At 46.3% G+C, this 22,580-nt stretch overlaps 1 protein-coding gene across 4 annotated transcripts in view; it reads right to left on the bottom strand.

Moving 5' to 3' along the window:
* Positions 1-294: 294 nt before the first annotated feature.
* Positions 295-22,580, bottom strand: part of LOC120943371 — a 63,438-nt gene continuing 41,152 nt past the window's right edge. For all 4 annotated transcript variants that reach the window (XM_040356624.1, XM_040356625.1, XM_040356627.1 and 1 more), the window contains 6 exons: positions 21,437-21,647; positions 17,339-17,487; positions 17,114-17,227; positions 15,104-15,286; positions 6,369-6,462; positions 295-1,047 (listed from right to left, as the gene is read on the bottom strand). In XM_040356624.1, the coding sequence (XP_040212558.1) occupies positions 984-1,047; positions 6,369-6,462; positions 15,104-15,286; positions 17,114-17,227; positions 17,339-17,487; positions 21,437-21,647 (815 nt within the window). In that variant the 3' untranslated portion in view covers positions 295-983. The remainder of the gene's footprint in view (positions 1,048-6,368; positions 6,463-15,103; positions 15,287-17,113; positions 17,228-17,338; positions 17,488-21,436; positions 21,648-22,580) is intronic.

The following is a 22,580-nucleotide window of genomic DNA, read 5'->3' as shown; positions in this document are numbered from 1 at the left end:
TGAGCAATCCTAGGTCAGACCACAGCTCAAGGAAGTACATATCCATGGTTAGGGCAAAGAGTTGCCAGGGACATCAGAAATGATAGGGATCTACCCTGAAATACTTTGTAGCTCTGTACATTTAGGGGAGATGGAAGAGGCAACTGCTTGATTATCAGGGTGGGCACGCTTTACAGGGAGACAACAAAACAGGCCCAATTGTACATCTCTGCCATCCCTTACAGATCAACCCAACTTGACACCCATTCCCCCTAGACCCCTCTGCCCCAAGCCAGGCATAGAACATAGGCCAAATGGATATCCAGTCAGCTTACCATATTAGGGTCACCCATGACTGTTGGGGTTTATTGGGAACAGAGGTTCACAAGCATTTGTTGGAAAATAGTCAACATAAGCAATTTTTAAGACAATATTGGAAGATCTCCTATTTCTTTCCTGAAATGGTATAATTTCATGACTTTACGTGAATTCACTGACTTAACATGAGATTCTAATTTGAAATGTGAAGCGAACTTTAGAAGCTTGATATACTGTGTACATACTGGAGTTGGCCATGTTGGAAGATCTGCTTTCATACTTGTGAAGATGTTACCAAACATGTTCTTGTCTTAAATCTGTGATCAGCATGAAGTACCAAGAGATTAGCAGTCTTTATAGTCTACTTTAGAAATGTTCCACAACTGGCAATAGTTGCAACTGTTATAAAAAGTAACTTTCATACAAAGCAACAGATATTTTTTTCTGCTCCAAAACCAAACAATGGTCTCCTTTTCCATATTCCAAGAGGAGTGTAGTCCCATATATGCAATAGGTGCATCAAGTTCCTGCTCTGGTTTTGGAGGGTGCAGATTCTTCTTTGGTGTTGCAAGCTGCAACGCTGACCCAACAAAGCCATGCTTATTAGGCTAAGCCTACAGAATAGTTTGGCCTACAACAGGCCTCTTTATTTGGTCCATAGTCTCTTTGCCTATTTTCTCTGCTTGTCAATAGTCTAGAGTCAATTCTCTGTGTGCATTCATTTCAATGCTAGTGTAGTTCTGTGGCGTTCTGTAGGGGTAAAGAATGTAATGGTTAGCCCAGCAATTTCATTTAGAAGCACTGTAGAAACACAACCTTGTCTTTCATTATTAGTTGTGTTCTGGCATACAACTGCAACTATTTTTAATATATCTCAGACCATAAAAAGATAAAAGGACAACACACAGTAGGGAAAATAGTTATTTGATCCCCTGCAGATTTTGTAAGTTTGCCCACTTACAAAGAAATTAAGGGTCTATCATTTTTATCATAGGCGTATTTTAACCTCTTGCCGACCAGCAGCCGCAGTTTTACGGCGGCAGGTTGGCTCCCCTGCGTGAGAGCACGTAATATAACGTCGGCTCTCGCGTAGGGCTCGATCGCCGCCGGGCACACGCGATCGCTCGTTACAGAGCGGGGACCGGGAGCTGTGTGTGTAAACACACAGCTCCCGGTTCTGTCAGGGAGAGAAATGCAATCTTCGGTTCATACAATGTATGAACAGAAGATCAGTCATTTCCCCTAGTGAGGCCACCCCCCTACAGTTAGAACACACCCAGGGAATATACTTAACCCCTTCCCCGCCCCCTAGTGTTAACCCCTTCACTGCCAGTGGCATTTTTATAGTAATCCAATGCATTTTTATAGCACTGATCGCTATACAAATGCCAATGGTCCCAAAAATGTGTCAAAAGTGTCCGAAGTGTCCGCCATAATGTCGCAGTACCCGAAAAAAAAATCACTGATCGCCGCCATTACTAGTAAAAAAAAAAATATTAATAAAAATGCCATAAAAATACCCCCTATTTTGTAAACGCTATAACTTTTGCGCAAACCAATCAATAAACGCTTATTGCGATTTTTTTTTTACGAAAAATATGTAGAATACGTATCTGCCTAAACTGAGGGAAAAAAAAAAATTTATATCTTTTTTGGGGGATATTTATTATAGCAAAAAGAAAAAAATATAATTTTTTTTCAAAATTGTCGTTCTATTTTGGTTATAGCGCAAAAACGCAGAGGTGATCAAATACCACCAAAAGAAAGCTCTATTTGTGGGAAAAAAAGGACGCCAATTTTGTTTGGGAGCCACGTCGCACGACCGCGCAATTGTCAGTTAAAGCGACGCAGTCCCGAATCGCAAAAAGTGCTCTGGTCTTTGACCAGCAATATGGTCCGGGGGTTAAGTGGTTAAATGATAGAGACAGAATATCAACCAAAAATCCAGAAAAGAAAAAACAAATGTTATAAATTTGGTTGCAGTTCAGTAAATGAAATAATGATTTGTCCCCTAAGCAAAACGTGACTTAGTACTTGGTGGAGAAGCCCCTGTTGGCAAGCACAGAGGTAAATGTTTCTTGTAGTTGGTAACCAGGTTTGCACACATCTCAGGAGGGATTTTGGTCCACTGTTCTTTACAGATCTTCTCTAAATCCTTAAGATTTCCTGGCTGTTGCTTGGGAACTCGAAGTTTCAGCTCCCTCCATAGCCATACATTTTCTATAGGATTAAGGTTTGAAGACTGGCTAAGCCACTCCATGACCTTAATGTGCTTGGCGGAATGTTTTGGGTCATTGTCATGCTGGAAGACCCATCTATGACCCATTTTCAGTGTTCTGGCTGAGGGAAGAAGGTTCTTACAATACATGGCCCCATTCATTGGCCCTTCAATGAGGCAAAGTAGGACTGTACCTTTAGCAAAGAAACAGCCCCAAAGAATGTTTCCACCTTCGTTGCTTGACTGTAGGTATGGTGTTCTTTGGGTCATAGTCAGCATTATTCTTTCTCCAAACACAGTGAGTCAAGTTAATGGCAAAGAGCTCAATTTTGGTCTCCTCTGACCACAACACTTTCTCCCAATCCTTCTCCGAATCATTTAGATGTTCATTGGCAAGCTTCAGACGGGCCTGTACATGAGCCTTCTTGAGGGGGGGACCTTGTGGGCGCTGCAGGATTTCAATCCATGGTGGCTTATTGTGTTACCAATGGTTTGTTTGGTGACTGTGGTCCCAACTGCCTTGAGATCATTCATAAGCTTCTCCAGTGTAGTTCTGGGCTGATTCCATACTTTTGTTGTGATCATCCTTACCCCATGAGGCAAAATATTGCATGGAGCTCCAGACCGGGGGTAATTGATGGTTATTTCTATTTCTTCCATTTGCGAATATTGGCCTTCTTCTGACCAAGCTTCTTGCTGATGGTCTTGTAGCCCATTCCAGCCTTGTGCAGGTCTACAATCTTGTCCCCGACGTTCTTTGGCAGCTCTTTGGTCTTACCCATGATGGTGAGGATTGAATGGAAGAAAGAGATTCTGTGGACAGGTGTCCTTTATACACATAACGAGTTGTCATTAGGAGCACCTTCTTAAAATTGACAGGACTAATTTGTGTACCACAAGAGCACATACTGTAGCCAGTCTGTGGGAGCCAGAATTATTGTTGGTTGGTAGGGGATCAAATACTTATGTTACTCACTGAACTGCAACTAAATTGATAACATTTTGTGTTTTTCAGGTTCTTCTTTTGGTTGATATTCTGCCTCTATCACTTAAAATACACTTATGATAACAATTATAGACCCTTCATTGCTTTGTAAGTGGGCAAACTTAAAAAATCTGCAGGGGATCAAATAAATGTTTTCGCCACTGTAAAATAGAAGACAAAATCAAATAATCTCTGTAGTTTCTGCTGATGCAAAGGAACTCAGGTACTGATTTTGGCAGACATGGCTATGGTTGGCTCTATCTAGGGTTGCCACCTCATCCCTTTAAAAACAAACATATATTAATTACACAGGTTCTGTGGCTGATTAAAGTGGTTGTAAACCCCTACAGACCACTTTGACCAACAGGTAAGCCTACATTAAGGCTTACCTGTAGGTGCAAGAAATATCTCCTTAAGGAGATATTTGCAAGAAAGATGGCACCAATGGCACAGGCCGTCACTGCCGGCTACCGCACGTCATTGCTGCTCCGGCCAGTCACAGCGCCGGAGCAGCGATACCCGGAAGTCTCTCCGGGTATCATGGCAGCGACGGAGGAGGTCACCGAGGACCACTGCGGGGGCTTCGTTCTCAGGTAAGTAATTCATAATGAGCTAGTATGCTATGCACACTAGCTCATTATGCCTTTGTCTTGCAGGGGTTTTTTTTTTTTTTAAAGAAAGGGTTTACTTCCTCTTTAAAGCGGGGGTTCACCCCAAAAAAAATTTTAACATGACATTCAGCCGAGTTGTCAGAATTACAATCAGCTGTTTTTTTTTTTTTTTGGTGCCGTACATACCGTATTTTCACCGCCGCTTCCGGGTATGTAATGTGCGGGACTGGGCGTTCCTAATTGATTGACATCCTTCCGACCGTCCCATACAGCGCGTCACGAGTTGCCGAAAGAAGCCGGACTGCGAGACGGCTCTATACGGCGCCTGTGCACCGACGTTCGGCTTCTTTCTGCAACTCGGGACGCGCTGTATGCGCCAGTCGGAAGGATGCCAATCAATTAGGAACGCCCAGTCCTGCATATTACATACCCGGAAGCGGCGGTGAAAAAATATGGTATGTACGGCACTGAAAAAAAAAAAACAGCCGATTGTCATTCTGACAGAAGAACAGGAAGTGAGGATTTCTCAGAAGAAATAAGGACATTTAAAAGCAAAATGGAAGGATGAGGTAAGTGAAGGAGGACTGCACTAAGGTAAAGGAAGCTTTTTAGGGGATTTTTTTTTTTTTACCTTTACAACCCCTTTAAACGCACTTTGTACCTTATCTTCATTAAATTAGCCTCAGAACCTGTGTAATTTTTATGTGTTTGGGTTTAAAAAGATGAGGTGGTAACCCTAGCTCTGTTACACCTTTGGTTTCCAAGAATCCTTTGGTGGGGATCACAAGAGCAATGTGGTGGTGTAATTTGGCCTAACCAGGCACCAGATGGATGTGTATTTTCCCTTCAGAAAACAGTAGATTTTCCTGAATATTTATTTACAACATCGTACCATGAATAACATGAGTATGTCAGAACCTAATCTACTTTAATTTGAAACCCCATAAAATTCTCTACACATGTTTAATTCACTCAGAAAATCCAATCGGGATAAATCAAAGCTTACAGTTAGTACGGAGTAGAAAAGTCTGTTTCCTGCCAGCATCCTGCAAAGAAGGACCATTACTCTCTGTATGGACGCAGTGGTCTCTTTGCAGAGGTTGAACTTGCCTAAGGCTCTGTTCACATCTTGGCATTCAGAATTGCGGACGGAATTACTGATTCTGCCCGCGATTCGAAATACAGTGGAACCTCGGATTGCGATTAACAAGCGTTTCACAATAGGAGCACTGTATTTTGAAAAATCCTAACTCGGTTTGCAAAATGAGCAGGATTCAAGCCAAAGTGGGGTGAAGTATCGCTTTTGGCCTGAGGTGGGGGGGCGCCGGAGCCGAGCGGAGCTGATCAGAAAACCCCAGAAATACTCAATTTCCAAGCCTTTCCGAGTTCAGCCGAACTGTCCTCAGGCCTTTCCGAAGCTCTCCGGTGCCCCCCACCTCTGGCCACATGCGGTATTGCATGCCATTGAAGTCAATGCGGAACAAATTATTTTTGTTTCCATTGACTTCTATGGGGAAACTCGCTTTGATGTGTGAGTACTTTGGATTATGAGCATTCTCCTGGAACGGATTATGCTCGTAATCCAAGGTTCCACTGTAGTGGCAAATTGCGGGACGCCCGTGCGTTCCCTGTCACTGCCAATGGCACCCCAACAACGGCGCGATTGTGCTGGGTTTCGTTGGGCGGTAAAATCACCCAAACAGAATTGCGGGACGCCTGTCACCCAAAACAAGTTCTTGTACTGTTTGCGCGATTTTACCACAATTGTCGCCCGATGAATCCCTGCCACGATTGGAGTGCCATTGGAAGTGACAGGGAACCCATGGGCATCCCGTGATTTTCCGCTATTTCGAAACACAGGCAGAATCACAGCGATTTCACATGCGTTTCGGAACGCCAAGATGTGAACAGAGCCTAATGCAATAAGGAAAGTTCATGTGCTCTGCTGGTTGGAGAGCACTAGCTTTGACCCAGCAGCAGCGTGCTTTCACACAGAGATCAAGGTTCTTCTCTGCACCATGCTGGCAGGGGACAAGCTGACCATTGCAAGCACCCCATCAGTCTAATAATTTTTCACAGCTGACACTTTTGCTTCATGTAAAGATGGAGGAATATATAAATAAAGCCTGTGCAAAAAAATAAAAATAAATTGAATAGTATCACAACAATTTTAACCCAATACAGTTACCAGACTATAATATATTTTTCACTATAATGGTGCCTTAAAACTGCAACTCTGACTTATGTGTCTGCTCACCTCTTGCGCAGGTAAATTATAAATCCGACTGCTCCACATATTATTAGCAGCAACAGCAGCACCAGAAGACAGACCTGCCAAACCTTAAAAGATCCTGACAAAAAATGAGAATAAAACAGGTTAAATAATGATATTTTAGCAGGTTTTAGAAGATGGTCTAATCTTCTTACAGACCAACAGTTCTCATCATTCACATCCAGCACATTCAAAATGAAAGGAGGGCAGGTTGCACAATGATTGGGCTTTGCCCACAGTGCTGTGCTGAGTAATTATGCCAAGCAAATACCATTTATTGCTGTTTGCCCCCCGTGCTCAGCGTCACCGCTGGAATATCCATTAAGCAAAATAAGCCTGTGCTTAGGGCACCACGGGAAAGGGGCACTACGGAGTTCTCCCCTAGTTATCATGCCCTCAATGTGGAAGTAATAATTTCCTATTAAAAAACTGCCAGCACGCTCTTTTTAATTCTAATTTATTTATTTTAATTATAATCCTAAATACCACCTTTCACAGTGCCGTTCTACAGTCACGTGACCTCCCTCTGCTGGCCAGCTGACGTCGGAGGAGAATCTCAGCTCCTCCCGATGCTCTCCTTAGATCTGGGAAGGGGGATCACGTGACCACAGAGCGGCACTGTGAAAAAAAGGGGCCAGATTCAGGTACAGCGGCGTAACTTTGAGCAGGCGTAGCGCATCTCATATGCGCTACGTCGACGTAACATAGAGAGGCAAGACCAGTATTCACAAAGCACTTGCTCCCTAAGTTACGGCGGCGTAGCGTAAATGGGCCGGCGTAAGCCCGCCTAATTCAAATTAGGAAGGTAGTGGGCGTGTTGTATTAAAATTAACCGTGACCCCATGTAAATGAATGGCTGAACGAACAGCGCATGCGCACGCATGCTCTGAATCACGTCGCATATACTCCCTAAGATACAACGGCTCAATGCGTACAACGTGAACGTAACCTACGCCCAGCCCCATTCACGTACGGCTTACGTAAACGACGTAAAATCCGACGGCTGTTCCGACGTCCATACCCTAACATGACTTACCCCTGCTTTATGAGGGATAACTTTACGCCGGATGTACGCCTTACGTAAACGGCGTAGCTTACTGCGACAGGCAAAAGTACGTTCGTGAATCGGCGTATCTAGGTCATTTACATATTCAACGCGTAAATCAAAGGAAGCGCCCCTAGCGGCCAGCGTAAATATGCACCCAAGATACGATGGCGTAGGAGACTTACGTCGGTCGGATGGAGCCAGAATTCAGGCGTATCTGGTTTCAAGAATACGGCGCATAGATACGACGGCGCATCCGTGGACTTACTTGGCGTATAAGAAGATACGTTGGCGTAAGTCCTACCTGAATCTGGCCCATGGTATTTAGGATTATTATAAAAAATAAATAAATAAAAAAGAAGAACACACACAGTTCTTTAGATCTTCATAAAACAGAGAGGATACAGGTAAGGGGGGTATATGACCTAACAACCACTTTAACACTCCTTATTAAAAGAGGCTAAAGAAATAAAACGGTGTGCATAAAAGAAAAACAGAAACATATTGGGAAGCTATGAGCCTAAATGTAGACAAGGCATGGCCTTGATCATCTATCATTTCTGTCTGAGCTATCATCTAGGTTGTATTATAAATAGTCGCAGATTGGATGTCTCTCTTTGGCTCCATATTAAAATCATGTCAGTAGCAGAATGACAGAGGTCAAGGACTCAAGCCAAGTACATGGCTATCCTCCATTTTAAAAGGTCAGGCTTGAAGAGGAAAATAAAAATTAAAGGACCAGATAATATGGAATCTTCATATTCATTTACAAATACTGCTTGTTATTCTTCAGGTCGCGTACACACGACCGGTTTTCTCGGCAGAATCCAGCAAGAAACTCGATGGGAGACGTATTCTGCCGAGAAAACCGGTCGTGTGTACACTTTTCGACGAGAAACCCGTTGGGAAACTCGTCGAGCCAAAAAGAGAGCATGTTCTCTATTTCCTCGACGGGCAATGGGAAAATTTGGCTCGACTAGTTTTTTGACAGCCGAACAAGGAACTCGACGGGGAAAACGATGTGTTTCGCCCGTTGAGTTTCTCGCTCGTGTGTACGCGGCCTCACTAAGCATTTGGAACTGCAAGTAACTTCTAGCAGGTTTGCACTCTGACATCTATTTCTAGATATAAAATGTATTTAGTGATAGATAAACCTCCTGATGTATGGTCTCAGCTTATTGTCTTTACATACTGTATGTAACAGGAGTCTATACAGCCTGTTCTGATTCAGTAACTAGTTGGTTTCTATCTCATCTCTAGTTCATGTGATATTTTACAGCCAGGAGCCAGAGTTCTGTACTGAAGATAGAGGGTGTCTTAAACTGGCCATACATGTGAGAAATTCTCTTGTTCAGCCCTAAAACTTTGAATTCCCCCACCCATGCTAAATAAAGTGGAAGGATGAATTCTCTACTGCTGGCGGTTGTATTCTGAGCACCTGCGGCTGTCGGAATACCCGAGCAGAGATGGCAGCTGATTGGCTGAAGTCACTGTTTGGTCACCTTTATTCAGCCAGGCTCTTCATTTTCTTAGACAGAGCAAATTTCTTTCTTGCAACCAGTCACTGTTGATGGAGGAATTGATGTTTGTTTGATGGAGGAGCCATTGTGTTTGATGGAGGAGCCATTGTGTTTGATGGAGGAGCTGTTGTGTTTGATGGAGGAGCCGTTGTGTTTGATGGAGGAGCCGTTATGTTTGATGGAGGAGCCATTGTGTTTGATGGAGGAGCCATTGTGTTTGATGGAGGAGCCATTGTGTTTGATGGAGGAGCCATTGTGTTTGATGGAGGAGCCATTGTGTTTGATAGAGGAGCCATTGTGTTTGATGGAGGAGCCATTGTGTTTGATGGAGGAGCCATTGTGTTTGATGGAGGAGCCGTTGTGTTTGATGGAGGAGCCATTGTGTTTGATGGAGGAGCCATTGTGTTTGATGGAGGAGCCATTGTGTTTGATGGAGGAGCCATTGTGTTCTCTGAGCAGGAGAAGCTGTTCCGCTGGGAGAACACAGCGATTACTGCTAGTGGCTATAATAGCCGATAACAATCTCATGTAAAATCCAACAGGCTGGTTGTGCCCAAGTTGACTGATCGATCAACTTGGATACATTCAGCCTGCCCATACATGGTTTGAATCTCAACTGTCTATGGCTGGCTTAGCCAAAGTTCAAATGGAGGAGCAGGTGACTCAATTCCCTTTCACTCATGTGACAGTGCTCGTGCTTGGTGACTGACCCAGCGCTGTCCACATAAAGAGACATATTGTTACAAAGAGACAATTATCAACCCTATGTAAGCACTGACTAGAGCAACTGACAGATAACACAAAGCTCCTGTTCCTTGCCTACGTTGGCTGATGAGAGATGTAAAGAAAGCCGAGTATGGGCTGCTGAAGAAAAGAGAAGAGTGCAGGACAGGTGAGTATGGGTTATTGGAGAAGGGAGGAGTGAAGGAGAAATGAGTATGGGTTGCGGGGGAAGAAAAGAGTGAAGGTGAGGTGAGTATGAGCTGCTAGGGAAGGGTGAAGTGAAGAAGAGGCGAGTATGGACTGCTGAGGAAGGGTGGAGTGAAGGAGAAACGAGTATAGGTTGCGGGGGAAGAAAAAAGAGTGAAGGAGCAGAGAGTATGGACTGCTGAGGAAGGGTGAAGTGAAGAAGAGGTGAGTATGGACTGCTAAGGAAGGGTGGAGTGGAGTGGAGGAGAGATAAGTATGGGTTGCATGGGAAGAGAAGAGTGAAGGGAGGGGAAAAATGAAAGAGAGGTGAGTATGGGCTTCTGGGGAAGGGTGGAGTGAAGGAGAGGCGAGTATGGGCTGCTAGGGAAGGGTGGAGTGAAGAAGAGGTGAATATGGGCTGCTGGGAAAGGGTGGGGAAAAGAAGAGGTAAGTATGAGCTGCTGGGGAAGGGTGGAGTCAAGAAGAGGTGAGTATGGCTGCTTGGGAAGGGTGGAGTGAAGAAGAGGTGAGTATGGCTGCTGGGGAAGGTGAGTTAAGAAGAGGGGAGTATGGCTGCTGGGGAAGGTGAGTGAAGAAGAGGTAAGTATGGCTGCTGGGGAAGGTGAGTGAAGAAGAGGGGAGTATGGCTGCTGGGGAAAGGTGAGTGAAGAAGAGGGGAGTATGGCTGCTGGGGAAGGGAGGAGTGAAGGAGAGGTGAGTATGGGCTGCTGGGAAAGGGTGGGGAAAAGAAGAGGTAAGTCTGAGCTGCTGGGGAAGGGTGGAGTCAAGAAGAGGTGAGTATGGCTGCTTGGGAAGGGTGGAGTGAAGAAGAGGTGAGTATGGCTGCTGGGGAAGGTGAGTGAAGAAGAGGGGAGTATGGCTGCTGGGGAAGGTGAGTGAAGAAGAGGGGAGTATGGCTGCTGGGGAAAGGTGAGTGAAGAAGAGGGGAGTATGGACTGATGGGGAAGGGAGGAGTGAAGGAGAGGTGAGTATGGGCTGCTGGGGAAGGGTGGAGTGAAGAAGAGGTGAGTATGGGCTGCTGGGGAAGGGAGGAGTGAAGGAGAGGTGAGTATGGGCTGCTGGGGAAGGGTGGAGTGAAGAAGAGGTGAGTATGGCTGCTGGGGAAGGGAGGAGTGAAGGAGAGGTGAGTATGGCTGATGGGGAAGGGAGGAGTGAAGGAGAGGTGAGTATGGCTGCTTGGGAAGGGTGGAGTGAAGAAGAGGCGAGTATGGCTGCTGGGGAAGGGAGGAGTGAAGGAGAGGTGAGTATGGGCTGATGGGGAAGGGTGGAGGGAAGGAGAGGTGAGTATGGACTGATGGGGAAGGGAGGAGTGAAGGAGAGGTGAGTATGGGCTGATGGGGAAGGGTGGAGTGAAGGAGAGGTGAGTATGTCTGATGGGGAAGGGAGGAGTGAAGGAGAGGTGAGTATGGGCTGCTGGGGAAGGGAGGAGTGAAGGAGAGGTGAGTATGGACTGATGGGGAAGGGAGGAGTGAAGGAGAGGTGAGTATGGGCTGCTGGGGAAGGGAGGAGTGAAGGAGAGGTGAGTATGGACTGATGGGGAAGGGAGGAGTGAAGGAGAGGTGAGTATGGACTGATGGGGAAGGGAGGAGTGAAGGAGAGGTGAGTATGGACTGATGGGGAAGGGAGGAGTGAAGGAGAGGTGAGTATGGGCTGCTGGGGAAGGGTGGAGTGAAGGAGAGGTGAGTATGGACTGATGGGGAAGGGAGGAGTGAAGGAGAGGTGAGTATGGACTGATGGGGAAGGGAGGAGTGAAGGAGAGGTGAGTATGGGCTGATGGGGAAGGGTGGAGTGAAGGAGAGGTGAGTATGGGCTGCTGGGGAAGGGAGGAGTGAAGGAGAGGTGAGTATGGGCTGATGGGGAAGGGTGGAGTGAAGGAGAGGTGAGTATGGACTGATGGGGAAGGGAGGAGTGAAGGAGAGGTGAGTATGGACTGATGGGGAAGGGAGGAGTGAAGGAGAGGTGAGTATGGACTGATGGGGAAGGGAGGAGTGAAGGAGAGGTGAGTATGGACTGATGGGGAAGGGAGGAGTGAAGGAGAGGTGAGTATGGGCTGATGGGGAAGGGTGGAGTGAAGGAGAGGTGAGTATGGGCTGCTGGGGAAGGGAGGAGTGAAGGAGAGGTGAGTATGGGCTGATGGGGAAGGGTGGAGTGAAGGAGAGGTGAGTATGGACTGATGGGGAAGGGAGGAGTGAAGGAGAGGTGAGTATGGACTGATGGGGAAGGGAGGAGTGAAGGAGAGGTGAGTATGGGCTGATGGGGAAGGGTGGAGTGAAGGAGAGGTGAGTATGGACTGATGGGGAAGGGTGGAGTGAAGGAGAGGTGAGTATGGACTGATGTGGAAGGGAGGAGTGAAGGAGAGGTGAGTATGGACTGATGTGGAAGGGAGGAGTGAAGGAGAGGTGAGTATGGGCTGATGGGGAAGGGTGGAGTGAAGGAGAGGTGAGTATGGGCTGCTGGGGAAGGGAGGAGTGAAGGAGAGGTGAGGATGGACTTATGGGGAAGGGTGGAGTGAAGGAGAGGTGAGTATGGGCTGATGGGGAAGGGAGGAGTGAAGGAGAGGTGAGTATGGGCTGATGGGGAAGGGTGGAGTGAAGGAGAGGTGAGTATGGGCTGCTGGGGAAGGGAGGAGTGAAGGAGAGGTGAGGATGGACTTATGGGGAAGGGTGGAGTGAAGGAGAGGTGAGTATGGGCTGATGGGGAAGGGAGGAGTGAAGGAGAGGTGAGTATGGACTGATGGGGAAGGGAGGAGTGAAGGAGAGGCGAGTATGGGCTGCTGGGGAAGGGAGGAGTGAAGGAGAGGTGAGTATGGGCTGCTGGGGAAGGGAGGAGTGAAGGAGAGGTGAGTATGGGCTGCTGGGGAAGGGAGGAGTGAAGGAGAGGTGAGTATGGGCTGATGGGGAAGGGAGGAGTGAAGGAGAGGTGAGTATGGGCTGCTGGGGAAGGGAGGAGTGAAGGAGAGGTGAGTATGGGCTGCTGGGGAAGGGAGGAGTGAAGGAGAGGTGAGGATGGACTTATGGGGAAGGGTGGAGTGAAGGAGAGGTGAGTATGGGCTGATGGGGAAGGGTGGAGTGAAGGAGACGTGAGTATTGGCTGCTTGGGAAGGGTGGAGTGAAATAGAGGTGATTATGGGCTCATGAGGAAGGGTGGAGTGAGGAAGAGGTGAGTATGAGCTGCTAGGGAAGGGTGGAGTGAAGAAGTGAGTATGGACTGCTGGGGAAAGGAAGAGTGATGGGAGAGGCAAGTATGGGCTGATGGGGAAGGAAAGGGGAGTGAAGGAGAGGTGATTATGGACTGCTGGGTAGGAGAACATTTAAGCTAACTTGTTGCTTTGACCTGCATGAGCATAGAACAGGTCTGCTTTAAGTTATTTTATGTCTACACACACTTTCCGACTCCGCTTTTCTATCATCTATTATTCAGGGCTGTCTACAACCTACCAAAAGCAGTGCTAAATTTTTTTTAACACAGCAACGTGCTGCATATAAAATGTCACTGACCTTTATTTTTTTTCCCCGTAGATATCGTTTAGCTGTGGAATTCACCGCGGCTTCCGGGTAGGGAATCCCGCGGGAGTGGGCGTTCCTATTGACATGCCAATCAATTGGCATGCTAAACGACGGCGCACACAGCGCGTCACGACTTCCCGAAGAAAGCTCGGGTCGCTCGGCTCTATTCGGCACCTGCGCACCGGCGCCGAATGGAGCCGAGCCGAGCTTCTTTCGGTAAGTCGTGACGCGCTGTGTGCGCCGTCGTTTAGCATGCAAATTGATTGGCATGTCAATAGGAACGCCCACTCCCGCGGGATTCCCTACCCGGAAGCCGCGGTGAATTCCACAGCTAAACGATATCTACGGGGAAAAAAAATAAAGGTCAGTGACATTTTATATGCAGCACGTTGCTGGATGCAGTGTTAACATTTTTTTATAGGGTGAACCTCCACTTTAATATCTCGAAATGGGTGATACCCAGGGATGGACTGGCCATAGGGACTACAGGGAGTTTCCCGGTGGGCCGATGGCTCAGTGGGCCTTTTTTAAAACAGAGATGCTGCTTGGAGGACTTTTTTTAATGCCCTGGCAGCGCCCCAGTGTGAAAGCACTCAGGCTTTCACACTGGGACTGCAGCGGAAGCGTTTTTCAGTCACTTTACAGGCGCCCAAAAGCGCCTAAAAAATGCCTCAGTGTAAAAAGGGGTCCTACACTCACCCCCTCTCTTTTACACTCACTGGCCCAGATTCAGGTAGATTTGCCCCTTTTTTACGGAGGCGCAGGGCAGCGTTTTTGCCGTGCGCCCCCGCAAATTTCCTGCGCTACCCGCGATTCACCGAGCAGTAGCTCTGTAAATTGCGTGTGCGCTGTGTAAACTTGCCCTGCGTAAGGGCGCCTAATGTAAATGATCCCGTAGGGGGCGGGAATCATTTAAATTAGGCGCGCTCCCGCGCCGAGCGTAGAGCGCATGCTCCGTCGGGAAACTTTCCCGACGTGCATTGCGGCAAATGACGTCGCAAGGATGTCATTTGCTTCCAAGTGAACTTACGCAAACGACGTGAAATTCAAATTTCACGACGCGGGAACGACGGGTATACTTTAGCATTGGCTGCCTCTACTATTAGAAGGGGCAGCCTTACGCTAAACACGCCGTACGGAAACTACGTAACTTGCGTATGCAGGGCTCGCGCAACATTGTGAATCGGTGTTAGTATGCAATTTGCATACTATACGCTGAGCACAATGGGAGCGCCCCCTAGCGGCCATCGCAAGAATGCAGCCTAAGATATATGCGTGGCATAAGAGCCTTATGCCACGCAGATTTTAGGCTGCAGTCGGCGTTACGATGTTCCTGAATCAGGAGCATTCGTAACGCCGGGGGCAAGTAAGCAATTGCGCTGTGTAACCTATGGTTACACAGGCGCAGTTGCTTCTTGAATCCGGGCCACTCTCTTTTTCTTACACTCAACCCCCTCTCTCACCCACCCCCTCTCACCCCCTTTCCCTCCTCCCTCTCATTCCCCTCTCTCTCACCCTCTCATGATATACAATAATCGATGTAGGGGCCTTTTGGTGGGCATGATTTTTCAGGGGGGTGGGGGGCAGCATTTTATTGAATTAAAGTGGGCCGGTCTGGATGAAGTTCAGGGCCACATTTTTGTCCCAGTCCAGCCCTGGTGATACCCGACCGCTAACTACCTCAAAAACGACTTCTGGGCAGATGTGTACATTTGTTACCTTGTCTCTTTTCCGCCATTAGGCATCCTGTAAAAGACCCAAGGGATTTGTCCTGGAAGGCAAAGACCTGAGAATGATTGACGAGGTCATTGTTCCATCTATGTATAAGGATTTGGTCACTGTAAGTACTCAAGATGTCAGCGGAGAGGGACAGCTTGCCCTGCATACACATGACATTCAGTTCTAAAAAGGGAAGAAAATGAAAGATTGGGTTCAGAAACAAGTATTCAAATAACAGTAGCTATTTTCCAAAAAAAAAAAAAAATGGAGGATGCTGTGTTGATTGCATTAGCCAATCAGACAAAAATTTGTATTTTTTTAAAATTAAATCAGTCCTATTATTTTTGTAGTTCTGGATAGAGTGGTGAAGGGTTAGAAGCCCGGTCATGATTTTTTTTCTGTCTGTGTCCCTGTCAGGAAAATATACACTCTCACCAGGACTTCATTTTAGGGAAAATCTAAAATATTGAGTTATCACCAAAATGGCAATGAAGGTGATTTTAGGTGGAGATCCATGTACTAGTGATAACTGTCTTAGAGGGCATTTTTAGCACTTTGAGGAGACTTCGTCTCTCTCTCTCAATTTTTTTTAAAATAATTAAAATTTTTATTAAGGATTTTAGAAAAGAGGATACATACACTGGGGTGGATTCAAGAAGCAATTGCGCCTGTGTAACCATAGGTTACACAGCGCAATTGCTTACCTGCCCCGGCGTAACGAGTGCTCCTGATTCAGGAACCTCGTTACGCCGACTGCAGCCTAAGATCTGCGCGGCATAAGGCTCTTATGCCCGCATATCTTAGGCTGCATTCTAGCGATGGCCGCTAGGTGGCGTTCCCGTTGTGCTCAGTGTATAGTATGCAAATTGCATACTAACACCGATTCACAACGTTGCGCGAGCCCTGCGTACGCAATTTACGTCGTTTACGTACGGCGGTTTTCGCGCAAGGCAGCCCATGTTACGTATACCCGTCGTTCCCGCGTCGCGAAATTTTAATTTTACGTAGTTTGCGTAAGTGAATCGTGAATGGCGCTGGACGCCATTCACGTTCACTTTGAAGCAAATGACGTCCTTGCGACGTCATTTGCCGCAATGCACGTCGGGAAACTTTCCAGACGGAGCATGCGCTCTACGCTCGGCGCGGGAACGCGCCTAATTTAAATGATTCCCGCCCCCTACGGAATCATTTAAATTGCGTGCTCTTGCGCCGGGCATTTTGCCGGCGGGCCCGCGCAATTTACGGAGCTTATGCTCCGTGAATCGAGGGCACCACAAAAAAATTGCGGGGGCGCAGGGCAAAATTGTTGCCCTGCGTCTCCGTAATAAATGTGCAAATGTCTTTGAATCCGGCCCACTGTGTACATAGCTCAGATTTTACAATCCAAGTCTCTTCTTATTGTGCATATAGGACAGAAAGTGAAGGGGCCACAGATGGCAGAAAAACTTACAGGGGTTTTAACCATTTCTTACTCAAAGAATGGCTTCAGATATACAGTATGTTAAACCGAGGAGAATATTGTATAAACTGTAATTAAAACGTTCCCTTTTTTCGCATGGTAATTATTGCGGCATGCCATAGGCCAGATTGGCCGGGATCCCCCCATGTTAAGTGGAGAGGTATGATAATGCCATGATAGGGGTGGTAATGCAGAGAGGTCCTAAACATCCAGGAATTACTATTTCAACAGAGACTGCCTCCTATTAAGCCTCCATCCAGCTGCCACAAAAGGCCGACAATGTTTGAAAGCCTACATCCAATAGGTCACAGGTCTCTACTGGCAGTGGAAGCCCATGAGTATGCATCGTGGGTTGCATCAATGCCTCCTAGCAACCATGAATCAAGGCTGCACAGATGGTGACAACTACTTCCATTTGCAAAACCACAATCAGGGATAAATAAATATTAATTCTGCTTTGGGCCCCTAGACAAGGTTTTTGATCATCGTACATGCAAGATGAATCCAAGACATTTTTTATTTCTGAAAGCCAGGATTAGGAGGGTACTAACCTTGTATATATGAAGGAGGTACAGAACACAAACAGTGATTTTCAATGGAATGGCTTAGCAGGATTTTAATTTTGTCCAGTGTAAAAGGCTCCATCGTCATCCATTCAGAGCAATCTAGTAGCAAGATAACAAATGTTTTAATTCTGACACAGATCTACTCTACAGCAACTTTTAAAAACCAATTGCAGGTTCCAATGTAGGAAAACCAAGTGGCTGCCATATTACCTAGGTTGGAGTCCTTCATACACAGGTCAAGCTTTATGGAGGTGACCGTGGAGGGACAAATGTTTTCTGAGCCAGGGCTGGGTTGTTGGACAGGCAGTAGTGCAGTAGAGGATCCATCGGTGAGACTACAACGGCTTATCGACACTAACCTAAAATAACACAAAAGAGGCCTTGTAGCAATGACACAACGGAATTGAAAAGGGACTGTCATTGAAGGCACCTAAAAATCAATAAAGCTGAAGTTTAGGTCTGCCAATTTTTAATTTAGTTACATTGGTCCAGGTTACGACATTGGTTACATTGGTACATCAACAGGATACGCAAGTTGGAAATCACTGTAGTAGATACAGCTAGTACAGTAATCTCAACTAGCTTTTGTGTCCTGTGCCGAGCAGCTAACCTTCTGCTTACTGAACACAGTAGGTAGCCCACTAGGCACGGGCACCATTCAGATAGAACTGTGCGTTTTTTTAACTAATGCAAAGTGTTCTGTGATTGGACAATGTGGAAATGGTGACATCACCCTCTTCCAACCTTGTCCATTCAGAGAAAGCATTGGGGTAGAATTCAAAGAGCAATTGCGCCTGCGTAACCATAGTTACGCAGCGCAATTGCTTACTTGCCCCGGCGTATCGAATGCTCCTGATTCAGGAACCTCGATACGCCGACTGCAGCCTAAGAAATGACTGGCATAAGGCTCCTTATGCCGTCATATCTTAGGCTGCATTCTTACGCAGGCCGCTAGGTGGCGTTCCCGTTGTGGTCATGCAAATTGCATACTAACGCCGATTCACAACCCTACGCACGCAGTTTACGTCGTTTGCGTACGTCGGTTTTTGCGTAAGGCTGCCCCTGCTATTAGCAGGGGCAGCCAATGCTACGTATACTCGTCGTTCCCGCGTCGCGAAATTTGAAATTTACATCGTTTGCGTAAGTGAATCGTGAATGGCGCTGGACGCCATTCACGTTCACTTTGAAGCAAATGACGTCCTTGCGACGTCATTTACCGCAATGCACGTCGGGAAAGTTTCCCGACGGAGCATGCGCACTATGCTCGGCGCGGGAACGCGCCTAATTTAAATGATCCACGCCCCCTACGGGATCATTTAAATTGCGCGCGCTTACGCCGGGCATTTTTACGGAGCGCCCACGCAAATTACGGAGCTACTGCTTCGTGAATGAAGCGTAGCGCAGGTAATTTACGGAGGCGCAGCGTTAAAACGGTACGCTGCGCCTCCGTAAGAGGGCGCAAGTCTTACCTGAATCCACCCCATTGTATTCATTTAGAAAATGCTTAGGCCCCTTTCACACTACTACGACTTTAAAGTCGCGCGATTTTACGGGCACGATTTTGCCGCGATTTCAGGGAATGCCTGTGTAAGTGGCATCAAAATCAGACCAAAGTAGTGCAGGGACTACTTTGAAGTCGGAACGGTACTAATATGAATGGTTGTCATTGAAAATCATGGGAAACGACTTGTCATGCTACTTTGCCATCACAAATCGTGGGACAAGTCGCATAAGTGTGAAAGGGGCCTAAGTGCTCCTTAAATGGCACCTGTGCTTAGCAAAAGACCTACTGGATTCACAATGCAGCAGGGCAGCCGCTTGGTGCAGGACTGTGATAGCGGTCCCTACTACAGTGATTTCCAGCTTCCACAGAGATCCCATAGGTATGGTACATACGTATTTACATTGATCCAGGCTGGACCACTGTAACTATGTAGAAATGACCATACCTAAATCTTCACTTTAGGTATTTATAGAAAAAAATTACAGGATTTCAGATACCAGGTCAACAAGGATACTATGTAACAATGTTTTTTTAGCTTTGAACACCCGTTCCAAGAGTGTCACTGCTGCCCACAGCAACCAATCAGATTCCAGTTGTCATTATTTTCATATGTAACAATTCTGACAGGAAAACTATGACTGCTACGACCATGACTTTTCTGCTTTCTTGGTGACAAGGGTCACTAGAACAAAAAGAAGAGGTGAGGCTGGGTTCACACCTCCGACGGATGTGGCTTGCAGCAGGGGTCCGGTGTGTCCCTGTTCTCTGTTTCAAGGACGAATCAGGGCCGAATGTTTGCCTGAATTCGGCCCTGAAACAATGCCAAAGACGCAAGCCGCTCCGCAGCCGGCAGAGATATGTGAACCGGCTCCATAGAGAGTCGGGGGCAGATTCATCAAAGAGATACGACGGCGGATCTCCTGATCCGCCGTCGTACCTCTGAGTCCAGCCGGTCGGATCTATGAGGCTGGTTCATAGAATCAGATTCCGCATAGATCTCCCTTAGATCCGACTGGTGTAAGTGACTTACACCAGTCGAATCTAATGCCGCATACACACCATCACTTTATGTGATGAAAAAAAACGACACTTTCTGTGAAGTAAAAAATGACGTTTTTGAAACTTCAATTTTCAAAGACGAAGTTGCCTACACACCATCGTTTTTCTCACAATGTTCTTGCAAAGTGAGGTTACGTTCCACCACGTTTTACCATTGAAGTAGCTTCTGGGCATGCGTGGATGAAAAAACGTCTTACAAAACGACGTTTTTTGCTACACACGGTCAATTTCTGTGAAGTAAAAAGTGCACTTTTGAAAAACGACACATAAAATTGAAGCATGCTTCAATTTTTTTTGGTCGTTTTTTACAAGACATAAAACGACGTTTTCCCCCACACACAGTCAATTAAAGTGACGTTTTTAAAAACGTCATTTTTTTTCATCACATAAAGTGATGGTGTGTACGCGGCATTAGGCTGCAATCTACCGCCGGCCGCTAGGTGTCGTCGCTTTTTTTTACGCGTCGGATATGCAAATGAGGACAACCGCTGATTCAAGTCCGTACGCCCGCCCGTCGCTTTTTTTTAACGTCGTTTGCGTTCGCCTTTTTCCGGCGGATAGCTACCCCTGCTATATGAGGGGTAGCTAATGTTAAGTATGGCCGTTGTTCCCGCGCCGAGATTCAAATTTTTACGTCGTTTACGTAAGTCGATCAGGAATTCTGATGGCCGCAATTGACGTAGCCGCCGCAAACAATGACGTCCTAGCGACGTCATTTGGAGCATGCGCATTGGGAAATTTCGCCGGCGGCGCATGCGCAGTTAAATTGGCGCGGGAATGCGCCTGATTTAAATTGTACACTCCCCCTAGCCGCGGAATTTGCATTCCGCCGGGGGAGTTACGATCCGACGGTGCAATTTTTGAGGTAAGTGCTTGGTGAATACTGCACTAGCCTCGCTAAATTGCACCGGCGGATCGTAAAACACGTAGATCGAGCGGATCTAAAGATCCGCTGATCTACATGAATCTGGCCCTCTGTGTTCTGACGAGAAATGCCCCCTGTCGAATAATGCCGCCCGGTACTGCGCTTGCACAGTACGGAGCCGCCGAAAGCCTCCGAACATCTAAATTTACAATCAGCTGTAGACGGAGCGTTCCTATGCTCGTGCAAGACTGCAGTGGGGGATTTGTTCATGATGGGCCCATGAGAGGGGCGGATACCTACAGAAGGGGGCATATTTTGTAACGATGGGCAGTGCTGTTAAGATGGGGGCGGAATTGTTAAAGAAAGTCAAACACATTTCATAAACAAATATATCTCTGCTATTCTTCCTACATGTGTTTAGCCAACTGAAGGGCAACACGTGTAGGAAGAATAGCAGAGATATATTTGTTTAGGAGATGTGTTTGAGTTTCGTGAAAAACTCCGCCCCCATCTTAACAGCACTTCCCATCATTACAAAATACGCCCCCTTCTCTCACATGCGCCCATCATGAACAAATCCGCACCTTAAAGATTTGCACGAGCATCGGGAGCGTGTGGCACAATGTTGGCTATTGTATGCAGGCGCAGTGTACACCGTAAATTCTGATGTTCAGCGCTGTAAGCGGCTCCGTACTGTGCATGCGCAGTACCGGGCGGGCATTATTCGACAGGGGGCATTTCTCGACCGGACACCGGTCACAATCTCCTGTCATGCTAATTGGATGTGGGGAACATAGGTGTGAACCCAGCCTAAATCTCCCCAGTCCAGTCTATCAAAAACCAAACAAAAATGAATAAAAGTGCGATTTATATTACTCACCAGTGTTCTCCATACAATATGGTGGACAGTGTATTCAGGCTTCTGAGAACATCAGACGGTGTGTTACTTTCCCACGTATAAACAAATGCATCCACAAAATCCTTTTGGCTCAAGGCGGACCCTATAGAAAATGATTCAGGGCTTCCCTTATAGAGTGCTATGGCCTCAGAACTGAGCGTGTATGGCCTGGAGAAAACAGGGAGCTGCTGATCTACAGATAGAAAGCAAGAGAAATGCAGGTCAATTGGATTATATATAATATATACATTTTTTTCATTTGTTTTCAGACTGGTGATCATATCTTTTTCTATGTATATATATATATATATATATATATATATATATATATACTGTATATATATATATATATATATATATATATATATATATATATATATATATATATTTATATATATACCATGACAGCTGTGCTTTAATAAAACCCTTTAAGCTGGCCTTACACACATCAAATTTCCTGATGAATCTGCCAAAATGCATTCTGTAGGTGGCCCTGTCAGCAACATCTGCATCTTCAAAAGTACATTTTTTCGAACTACCTCTCTCTAAGAAGCTGGGTGAAAAATTGTCGGCTGAACAGCGCCTGCGTCCAATCAGATAGCTGCAGCAGGAGATTGGTCCATCTGCTTTGTTGAGTGTGGAAGGAGGAATCTGTTACATTTAGTTCATTCCGCCCACAGGTTAGAACAAAACAAATCTTTTTTTTTTTTTAAGTTTTAAGCTCACCAAAGAAATTACAATCTGGCTGTACAACCTCCTTTAAGCTGGCCATTGATGGATCGAATCTCGGCCAGTTCAGCAGGAACCAGCTGAGATTCAAAACCACCTATGGACAGGCTAAATGTACACAAGTCAATCCATTGACTTGGGTACAACCAGCATGTTGAATTTTCAGCATGCGATTATTGCCAGCAGGATTATTGCTATTGCGTTCTCCCAGCGGGGACAGCTCCCCACGCCCCCCGCCGGGAGAACACAATAAATCTGTGGGAGGAAGTCAGTGTTGATGTTACATAGTTAGTCAGGTTGAAAAAAGACACAAGTCCATCTAGTTCAACCATAAAAAATAAAATGTATTAGTTAGTTAATTAAATAAAAAATATCATACAATCCCATATACCCAATT

The sequence above is a fragment of the Rana temporaria genome, chromosome 6, assembly GCF_905171775.1.
Source record: "Rana temporaria chromosome 6, aRanTem1.1, whole genome shotgun sequence".
Lineage (NCBI taxonomy): Eukaryota > Metazoa > Chordata > Amphibia > Anura > Ranidae > Rana > Rana temporaria.
The sequence above is the reverse complement of the archived record's forward strand: the minus strand, read 5'-3'. Positions and strand labels throughout refer to the sequence as shown.